This window comes from Cajanus cajan, chromosome 8, assembly GCF_000230855.2.
Source record: "Cajanus cajan strain Asha chromosome 8, NIPB_CcT2T_4, whole genome shotgun sequence".
In the NCBI taxonomy this organism is placed as follows: domain Eukaryota; kingdom Viridiplantae; phylum Streptophyta; class Magnoliopsida; order Fabales; family Fabaceae; genus Cajanus; species Cajanus cajan.
Window position 1 is genome coordinate 8,196,910 of NC_138524.1, and position 11,117 is coordinate 8,208,026.

General features: G+C 31.9%; 1 protein-coding gene across 3 annotated transcripts; it reads right to left on the reverse strand.

Annotated features, from left to right (window-relative positions):
• Positions 1–2,485: 2,485 nt before the first annotated feature.
• LOC109798425 (glycosyltransferase family protein 2) lies at positions 2,486–7,796 on the reverse strand. 3 transcript variants are annotated; one of them, XM_029271352.2, is made up of 4 exons: positions 7,585–7,796; positions 5,687–6,838; positions 4,168–4,838; positions 2,486–3,762 (listed from the first exon to the last, which is right to left on the reverse strand). In XM_029271352.2, coding segments are annotated over exons 1-4 (2,847 nt in total). In that variant the 5' UTR covers positions 7,587–7,796; the 3' UTR covers positions 2,486–2,740. The 3 variants fall into 3 exon arrangements, with proteins under 3 accessions (XP_029127185.1, XP_020214286.1, XP_082919086.1); XM_020358697.3 differs by lacking the exon at positions 7,585–7,796 and adding an exon at positions 6,934–7,522; XM_083062960.1 differs by lacking the exon at positions 7,585–7,796 and having other exon boundaries at positions 5,687–7,522.
• Between the last annotated feature and the right edge of the window lie 3,321 nt (positions 7,797–11,117).

Genomic DNA, 11,117 nt, shown 5'->3' on the forward strand with positions numbered 1-11,117 from the left:
CTAGCATTCTAAGGACTAGGTTCGATTCTAGTATTGTAATTTTTTTGCTAAAAGTTCCTTTTTTTATAGGTGATTGTTGATTTTCTTACCACTCTCTCATCTTTAAAAAGGCTCGACTTTAAAACTCGTTTTAGACCTTAAAATATGTTAGGTTGACCCTACGTGGTAGGCCCACACCCAAACCCTTATACCTTGACAGTAGTATTGTACCTCCAAATTTAAGTGGCACACCTGAGCAATCAACTATTATTGTTTATACCTGGTTCTCTTCGGAGTTCCTAATATTGTCCTATACCTGACCTAGTTGATGAGATAGGTCTAAAGCTGGATTCAATAAGGTTTATGCCACCTAGACTGCACAACCTCAGTTGTCAGAGATCTCCTAAGTTGTATAAGCGTGACGACGCATCAACTGTAGTTGTATGTTGTGTATATTATATATATGTTGTTGTTGTTTAAGTTGATGGTCGAAAGTTGAATTTTGTGCTTCTTTTGTTGCTTATTATATGTTGATGTTGTTATATATTGTTGTATATGTTGTTGGTTGAGGTTGAAATTAAGAGTTGAATGTTGTGTTGCTTTTAGTTGTTTACTATATATTGATGCTTTTTATATAATGGTTGTTTTTGTGAGCTTACCTTGACTGTTTCCCTTGTGGTTGAGACTGTGATGATCATACTTTCGTATGCGAGTAGATCAGGAGTGGGTAGGTACTATGCTATGGTAGGTAGGTAGGCTTTTGGATGAGACTCAACAGGAGAATTGATATTTTATTTTGTTGTATTGAAGTAGTGACTACTAGATATTATGTATATTATTATGTCACATTTTCTTTTTATATGTAGATATGAGATTTAACGGTCTATTCTCATGATGTATATAATTGTTTAATTGTGATGTTTTATTTTATGCATTATGTATGATAAGAGAAATGTATTGTATATATTTTCCCCTGACACTATAGATTGTATGAGACCTTATGGATCGTTACAAAAATATTAATTAAATTTAAATTAAAAATATTAATATAAGAATTTATATAATTATATAACATTTTTTGTACTTTACTTACTATTAATGTATATCAATCAAAATAATAATTACTAATTATTAATAATTAGTAAATAATCACTTACCCATAACGGATGCTGATGGTAAATTTATTCATTATAATGTTTGTAAAAATAGGAAAAATTTTCATTCAAGGAAAAAATATTTAAATCAAAATGTAAAACTCTTTTATTAATGTTAAATAATATGGTTACTTATTATTAATGTATATCAATCAAAATAATAATTACTAATTATCAATAATTAGTAAATAATCACCGACCTGTAATAGGTACTGATATTAAATTTATTCATTGTAGTGTTTATCCGGTACTAAGATATTTAAATAGGAAAAATTTTCATTTAAGGAAAACATGATTAGGAGCAAAATATATTTGTTAACGTAAGAACATGGCGAGATTTATACCAATACTACAATAGTGATAAATTTTTATTAGTTTTATTAAAAGGGAAGAAGCTTTAGAAACTGCCATATATGGGTTGCACATTGGACATGACGAACCATTTTTCTGTATATTGATTTAATAACTATTGAGCATGATAGTGGCGCTTCACTCCTACCCCACATTTCTTATGACTTATCTAAATTGAAAAATGAAAGTTGCATGTAATGGAATCTTACACCTTTTTCCTCTTCCTCTTTCTCTTTCCTTTTCTTAAGCTAATTAAATCACGTATATTTATCAATTTGGGATGCTCTAATATCAAAGTTTAGGATTTAGAGTTTAAATTTTGACAAGAAAAATTTAATTAAAAGAATATGTTTATTTATATGATATTTGTCAAAATTTTAAAAGAGATTAATTCATATGTTTAATAGGAATATTTCTTTGTAATGGAAAAAAAAATCACATATATCTATGTTAATTTTGGTAATATCTTAGAATCATAGACTTCATTTTCCCAATTCCCACTAATCCACTATTTTCCAATCCTTTTCAACAGTAACACCATTTCTGTGTGCGGCCAAGAAAACTATCAATGGTATAATAATATTTTTATTTCCAATATTTTAATTTAAACGTGTTTTTATTTTATAAATTTTGACGGCATCATAATTTTTCAATTATCAAAACTCGTGATATTGAATTAACAAAATTAAAAATCTACAAAATATTTAAATAAATACAAAGTAATTTATAAACTGCAATGAAAGGTTTTTCACTTTTATTTAAACACTTTATTTTATTTTCTTTATTAATCTATACGAATTAATGTTGCATCATACCTCCCATCTCTGCTTGTTGTGCTTTTAGAATTTATCACCAATTCTCAATTGATAGTAGAAATATAGCAACTAGTGTTATTAGAAATATAATATATATCATATATGATTCTTACGAAGTAAATTTATGAAGACTGGCACGAGGGTTTACAGTTTACTCTTATTTTAGGAGTTCAGTTCGCGTGTAAATTTATGCCGAAAATCTTACAGTATATGATAATAATTAATGAATATGAACATTAATTACAATTGCATCTCTGGGAAAGATCAGTGTCCAATTGGGAAACATGAGTTATCTCATTCTTATCCCTTGACAGCAAAATCGCTGACCCAATTTCCCACTTAGTTTAGAAGCAAAGCAGAAACAATTCTTAACTTAAGCATAAGTGAAAAAGGAAAAGAAAACAACAAAGAATAATTAATCAATCGAAATGATGAAGTTTTTCAGAATTTGGAGCAAGTGTGAGGTAGACCAGTATCTTGATCAACAGCAACAACTTCAGTGGCATTGTCACATCTAAGCACGTCCTGGCCCAACTTAGCTCCTGCAGCTTTAAGACCCTTTAGAGAAACTGGTTGGTTAAAGAGGTTTAGTGATGGAAGCCTTGATGCTGGTGGCATTTTCATTCCTGGCAACAAGTTTCTGAAGTCTTGTTTCAATAGTGGCACCTCAAAGTCCTGTTTGTTGTGCTTAACCACATTGTCTTTTGCACTAATATGTGCCCCAGGTTCCATGTGGTTGGTTGAAAAGCTTGCTTGTTGTGGGAAATTTGGGTAGAGACTAACATACCCTCTAAGGTACATCATGTCTATGAGGAACTTCTTCCATGAGGCTTGCCATCCGTTGGTTCTAGACTTTGGAATTTGAACTGGGTTGGCCTTGGCATCCTCAGTGAACCTCATGTTCATGTACACATAGAACTCTCTCCAGTGCTTGGGGAAGAACACTGCCCCCCAACTGCATGGTAATTGGTGTAAGTAAGGTGTGTTTTGGTGGATGTTTTTGAAGAACTCTGTGGCATTCCATTTAGGCCTCTCTTTGACAACTTCAACAAGTTTTGGAGTGTAGAGAGAGATGGAGGAGAGCTGAGGGAGAGAGACTTGGGGGTCATAGTGGTATGCCATGAGTGCATATTTGATCCATAGGTAGTAGTAAGGGGAAACTTCAATGTCATCTTCAAGTAGGAGCCCAAAGTCATCATCAGAAGATGGGTACCAGCTCTCACTCACAGCCCGGATGAGCCCACCTTGGATGATTCTCCTTCTCAGGGTTTTGGGCCCATGAGGCCACTCAAATGTACCCACTAGTCTTATGGTTGCCTCGTCCACCTTGCTATCCATGTTGAAGGTGATGGGAATTTCATCTCCTAGGTAGTAGGCATCGGTCAGAGATTTGAGAAGCCTTGATAGTGAATTGGCCCTGTTTTGGGTGATGATGTTCACAGAAATCCTCATCCTATTCCAATCTGCAAGACACAATCCTTCGAGTTTAGTAGACATGCACTATTTGTCTACTATCGTAACAGATTTTCCATTGTCAACTAATAAAAAATATCGTATGGTATAACTTTTAAGGTAGTAAAATTTTTTATATTTTCAACTAATAATAAAGCCGCATTACTTTTAAAGAAGTTATTATAAAAGTTAACCGACCTGTGATTAGATAACAATATAAAAGTACGTGTATTATTTATTCAAATTCTATTAGCTAACTTATCCCACACGCATGATTATGTAGTGGCTTAGATTTTTATTTTTATTTTTTATTGAAGATGACCATTCATTCACATTATTCCATTATTATTATAATAGAACTAAGAATATACATTACAGTCATACTTAACAAGAGATGAGGAATTCTGTATTCTTACTTGGTAATGCTGTTGAACGTAGATCAGCCATCCAAAGAACTTGAGACACCGAAGCCCTGGGTAAGAGAACCAATGTGGTGGCATTTGAATTGGTTTCTGATGCCATCTTGAGAGCTTTCCTCACATGAGGGTCAATGTCAGCCACACTGATGATTACACTGGGATTGTGAATTTTGATCAAACCCTTCATGCTGGTGTACACTGCTTGTATCACTGGTGCCTCTGAGTTTGACACCCCAGAAAGTGTTCCAATGGCCAAATCAAAAATCTTAAACCTGCGTTCTTTGCAGACCAATGAAGGCCATTTGAGAGCTGTTGCAGCATCTTCACAGGGGCAGAAACTGCCTCCAGAGACCGCGATGTAGGCCTTCTTGCCAACTGTGGACCTGAACTTTTCAAGAAGTGGTGCAAGGGCTTTCACTTCATCAACTGAGTGAGCATAGAAGAGTGCATCAACTTTTTGAGGGTGCATTGCAGCCCACTGAGTCACATAGCCTGTAGAAAGTGCTTTCCACCACTGATCATCTCTGACTTGAACTATGTCCTTGAAAATCACTGTGGTTTCAGACACATATGCAAGTCTGTGTTCACTGTCACCCCAAGTTTCCTTGTCCTTGGGGTCTACCGGAAGAACAAAAGAGGCAGCATTTCTGTACTTCTGAAGCTGATAACTGCAATAAAAAATAAATAAATTCAGCAACTATCATACAATAATAATATTTTCATAGTCACGTTATTGGAACAAAATATCTACCAACTTTGTGATTAATCTTGCCAATAAACTTGATTAGTCATTTTTAGTAGTGTCACCCTTTCCTATTTTTTTTTTCTTCTATTTATAAAACTTGAATCCAAAATTTTGCTTAAGGGATTCATTTGGATCAATGATTTATTAATAAATAATTTTCGTATCTTTGTGTGGATAAGTGTGTAAAAAGATAATTTGACTATCAGTGAAAGAATAAAATATGAAGGTTCCTTCAAATGAAGACTGAATACAAGTTTGAAGATAGGTTTTATACCATTTTGGACTTTAGGATTCTCGTTTATCTCTTAAAGATTTCTACCTAATTTACAAACAATTTTCTAACTAAACAGTTTTCTATGGGATGGTATAATTAAAAATTGTCTCAAAATCAAGAGAATTGTTTTGCTGTAAAAGAAAGAAAAATTATTTTTACATACATGAATAATCCAGTAAAAAAATGGTATTTGATACGGTCAATTAAGACACGCATTTACTTTGTTTGACACATGACAACAACTCAAAAAGGTAGATTTTTCCAATTCTGACGTTTATTGCAATTTGTACTACTTATTAGTGTCTCTGAACCTAATGCCATCAACTAGTTGAATACTACCAGATCCTCTTTGGCTTAGTCAAATTAATGATTGTTTGACTTGTTTGGCCAACGTTCAAATAAATTTCACAGCCAGTTAGATCTCTTTTCACCAAATAAGATTCTCTCAGCGCCCAAAAAACCTTCACAAAATGGTAAAAGTGTAGAAATTGACAAACCTGAGGTGCAGATCTTCACCAGTTGAGAAGGTAAAAGGTGTCTCGATGAAAAGTGTCTTGACAAGATCAGCTGAGAGAAACCATGAACTAGAAAGAAAATCCACTTGCACAATTTTATCAACAGTGATATCATAAGCAGGATCAGGCAAATACAACCCAGCCTCCTTAGACCGAAATTTTCTGTAACTTGGAAACGTGAAGTCCTTCTGCCTAAAGGGCAATATCCTTCCAATACTCCCCAAGACAGAGTTCTTGTACTTGTCCGTGCCTGCCACGTGTGCCAAAATCTGCAACATCTTTCTTCCAGGAATCATGTCATCATCAACAACATACACAAGATCAGCTTCAGTCTGAAGAGCCATTTGAAACCTTCCATAGTACTTGAAATCATAGCTTGAGCTTATGAAACTGATTCTTGAGTCATTATAGGTGTCCACAATTCTCCTTAGTGAGGCCTCATTGGGGCTCCCAAATGAAAGCACCCAAGCATGATGGAAAGGTAGGGTTTGTTGGAGCAAAGAGTCAAGCTGAGCACAAAGTGTCTTTCTCTTGAAGTGGTTTAGCAGCACTGTGATTTTAGGCCTATTAGGACCCTTCAAATCCCACTTGGATTTCATTGCCATTAACTCTTGGAGAGTCTCAGTGCCAATGGTTTTGCTTTGGAAGTTCAACACCTCCTCGTAGAGCTCTCTCTTTAACTTGATCATTTGGACATCATTGGACTTCTTTTGCCCAAAGTCTATCTTCTCATTTTCACATACTTGGGAAGGAGTTATGGGAAGAACATCAACATCCTCCTTGATGAGGGAGGAAGCAGCTTCTTGGTAGTGGCCAACAACGTGGGGTGTGATCATAAGTTGCTTCCATTGTTGTGCAATTTTTGTGGCCCATGTGAACTCTGGCTTGGTTCGTAAATCAATGGAAGGGCCCATGTAATACAATAGGAATGTTGCATAAATTGCAAAGAAAAACTGAAGGCATGTGAGTGCTGCCACAAACTTTATTGAGGCACTCTTTGGAGCCTTCACTTTAGACCTTCCTCCAACATAGTCATTAAGCATCCCTTCCAAGTAATCTCCACTTGTTGATGATTTTGAATTTCGACCAAAACCCATGTTACAAATTGGACTAGATGATTCAATGTCCTCTAACCTGCAAAACAACACTTAGACAAAGTTAGTCCCTAGTCCTACACATGGACATGTTGCAATTACAATTTTGCTAAGGAAGCTCCAACTGAGTCTAACCAATTAGTCTTTCAACACAACAAGTGATGCCACTGTTTTTTTGATTGAAATTTGAACTAATCTACCACACTGAGGATCATGGAAGAGAAGAGAAAAACCGATAGGGGGGGGGGGGTGGTTATGAAAATGTGGTGACGGTATTGAAATTTGAAGGGCAATGGCAAGTGTGCTTTATATTATATATATCAGTGGAAAATGTGACAAAGCTAAGAAGTTCCCATGGAAAATGCATCAAAGGTCACATGGGTTAAGGTTTATGGTGTATTTAAGAAATGTTAGCAGACGCGTTATATTCATTCTCTTCATTCACTATACACTACTTCATGATACTTTTGTGCTAAAAAATCAATGAAAGCCAAATTTAATGGCGTAGAAAAGGGTCACCCATGCGTTTTTGGCACTGCATGGCCTCATAAATCATTTTCGTGTTACGTTTTTGTCCCATTTTTCCCTCTCCCAAACCAAGATATTTTATTAATATAAGATATCTTAAACTGCTAGAGAAAAAAAAAAACATGATTTAAGGGCCTTAAGTCAAAACCGAAAATCAACCTCTACGTGGAGACGTTACATTGCAGGAAAAACATATTATATAACGTTAAAGGCACAAACAAACACGAAAAAGAACATGGGGGTGGAAGTAATACGTACATCACACACTAGCTTGGCTACAAAGAGAAATGTGAAGAGGGTGAGAATAAAAAAAAAAACGAAAAGAGCCTTGGCTTCTTCAGCAAAACAAGCAAGAGACCTTAAGCTTGACACATATATATATGATTCAGCAAAATAAATGGTTGATTTGCTGGCAAAGAGTGAGGCTTAAATAAAACAGTTAGAACTCATTAAATGTTACATATATGGTGTGCTTGACCTTATAAAGGAAGATACGTAAATGAAATTAGCAGCAATATCAACGTTTTGTTAATGGTTGATCGCCGAACTTAGGCGGGTTCTACGCAAGAAACTCATGGCTTGGTTCGCTTGTGCAACACTAGAACAGAGAATTCAAATGTATCTTGGTCGCTTAGGCTATAAAAAAAGGTATTGGAATAATGGGAACACACAACATTTTTTCTATCAAATTAGTTGGTCACTTTTTCATTTTTATTTTCCTCTTTTTCTGGTGCTTTGCCATTTATAGGTTGCATATGGAGAGTGGAGAGAGAAGGATCAACACATGGGTTGAACCTTAATTGAATGACAAATTATCAGGCTATATGCCTAGGTCTAGTTATACGTTACGAACGTAAAAAGAAGTTATATATATATTTACACTATCTAAATAGATGTAAAATTTATCTTAGAATAGTCAATTATTAGGACCAAATTAAATTAGTATAGGCATTGAGGGATGCCCTTCTTCATCATCATGTTAAACCTATCCATACATGACCTTTTGGGGGCAGACATTAGATCACCAAAGAAAAAGGGATCACTTGTAATGATCGAATGACATTTGGTGAAAATGATGAGTTTTGTTTGCTACAAAACTTATATATAAATGTTTAAATGAAGAGTAACACATGGAAAGAAGGGAATGATAGGACCTTAAGGAAAAAATCTATATTTCTTATCTATCTATATATAATATTTTTTTTTTTGACAGCATCTATCTATATATAATATTAAGACCTGAGTTTAACAGGCAACGATTTTTATATTTACATTTTCAATTAATTACAAAAAATATTTTGTAGAACCTTTTAAAGTAATTATCATAATTAATCAACTTATCATAAATAATAGTTTAGGGTTAAATACTGTAAAGAATATTTACAATCTTGGTGCATTATTTTATTAGTTTATTTTCATTTGTTTTATGTATGTTTCTTAACTTTTTTTTTTTTTTTTTTTGTATTTTTAACCTTACAAAATTTAATTTTTAAAAAAATTGTATATATATTAACTAAGAATATCATTCTGTCGAAAAAAACTAAAAATATCAAATTAAAAAAATATATTTACACTACGTACGTATCGCACTAATCCAAACACTAATTTTGTGCTAAGCTACGGCCGACAAGTCCTAATAGAAATCCATTTTCCAAAAAGACACCTTAAAATACATGAAGAAAGTGTATTAGGTGAAAAGTATATAATAATTATACAATTAAAGTAAATAGTCAAGAATAAGTTGAATGAAATAATATTGACTATCCATGCCAAGATTAATTTTCCTCGTGTCACCAGATATTTTCTTTATATCTCAATTATTATTATTTATTCTTATTTTCACCTTTTATCTTATTTTATTTTATTTTTATTTTTTTTATATGTACACTAGGATAAAAGAGGCACTTTTGTCTCTGTATTTTTTCAAAATAAAAAAATATAAAAAATAGAGCAAAAAGAAATGTGATTTAAAAAGCAATCATAAGAGTAAAATTAGGCATTAAAATGTGTATTAAAAGCACCTATTTTCTTTATATATAGCAGAGAAAAATGATATATTTCATGTTTCACTGTTAGTTTAAAAAGTAAAAAATAAAAATATAGATGATAAAATGAGAATGTGTAATTAAGTTTGCAATAATTGGATAGTTGTAAATATTAATTGAGAAGTAAAAAAGTTAATGTGAACACCAAAAACAACATATGACTTTATTAATAGTTATAAATAATATAGATTACGATAACTTCCATTTTATTCGAAGTTTGCACGTGAGAACCTGTTAAAACACTTTAAGAAGGTCAACAAATGTATAGTTTTATAATGTATTTCATTTCATTCAAAGTATGCTCGTGAGGATCTATTGAAAGTCTTAAAGAAAAGAGAGTCAACGTTGGTGTATTAGTGTACATAATGAATCTCCTTCGTATTCCTACGTTTGAGTTTGGTATGTTTATAATGGTGTTTGGTAGGTTTCTGGATATGCATGAGCTACTGTAGTGGAAACCACATAGGCAATAGTTCGCCCTTATGAAAATTTCTGGTCTTAAATGAACAATTTTTACTATGAAAAAGTGCACTTGTGCCTAAACAAAATCTTCAAACCACTGCTTTACACGCTCCTCACAAAATATCTCAATCTCTCTCTCTTCTTTACGAAATTATTTAAAATCTTGGTGGCTTTTTCTCAGGTTGCATTTTGTGTCATTGTATTAATATAGATTTATAAGAGTTATGTTAATTTTTATAAGTTATATGCTCTCTTTTTCATTTAATATTTTTTTATATTATTAATACAAAATGTCTATTGATTTTATTGATATCTAATATTTATTAAATAACTAATTTGACTAATCATCTTAAAAAATGGCTCTTCTTTCAATTATATTTTTTTTCATTTATCATACTTGAACATGATATTTTACATAAAAAAAATAAGTTTAATTTCATTTAGATCAATACATATAAATATAACTTAACTCGATAAATGTATCTACTTTTATTAAAAAAATGAGTCGATGTCTCATTAATAAACCTATAATAAATTAAGGGTATAAAAGAAAACTAATGATTAATGTATTTAAAAGCTAACCTATATTTTTTAGGGAAGTCTCTCTTCTTAATTGCATTTTTTTTACTTACAATACTTAGACATTGAGACCTTACTTAAGAGAATTAAATATAATTTCAACCAGGTCAGCGTAAGTATGACTTTTACTATTAGTAACATAATTAAATTTATTTTCATGAAAAATGAGTGAATGACTTGTTAATATAAACAAATTTAACTATTTATATTTAAAGTAAATTAATATATTTTTTATAATTAAAATTAAAATGATACTTTAATTTAGTTTGTAAGACTAAAAGTTTAGTAAATTCTATATCAAACTTGGTCAAATGGGTCATTATGAGTTTCGGGTTCAGGGTTCAACTTTAATGCAACAAATTAATGGCCTTGTTGCATAATGGAAAAGTAAAACAGAAGAAATACTATAAGAAATATTACATTCAATGATAAATAAAAAATGTTATTATAAGTATAAAATATATATATAGATTTATTTAATATATAACTATATATAATTTTAGTGTTAATTTTTAATAAAATTTAATAATATATATTGTATATTATTATAACTTATACTTACACTTTTTAACAATATATCAATATATGTTATATCTATAGTATAAATAAAAATAATTTTTAATGACAAATATTATGTAATTATATAACAATTTTTTTTTAATGAAGAGAAAAAAAAATACAATTCCTTTGTTTTTGGCAAACAAA

Bases quoted from the DNA above. Each gene is read 5' to 3' on its own strand.
- LOC109798425 (XM_029271352.2), bottom strand. The intron at 4,839-5,686 runs GTTTGTCAATTT...TTTTTATTGCAG, and splicing joins GGTGAAGATCTGCACCTCAG to TTATCAGCTTCAGAAGTACA. The intron at 3,763-4,167 runs GTAAGAATACAG...TGTGTCTTGCAG, and splicing joins ACGTTCAACAGCATTACCAA to ATTGGAATAGGATGAGGATT.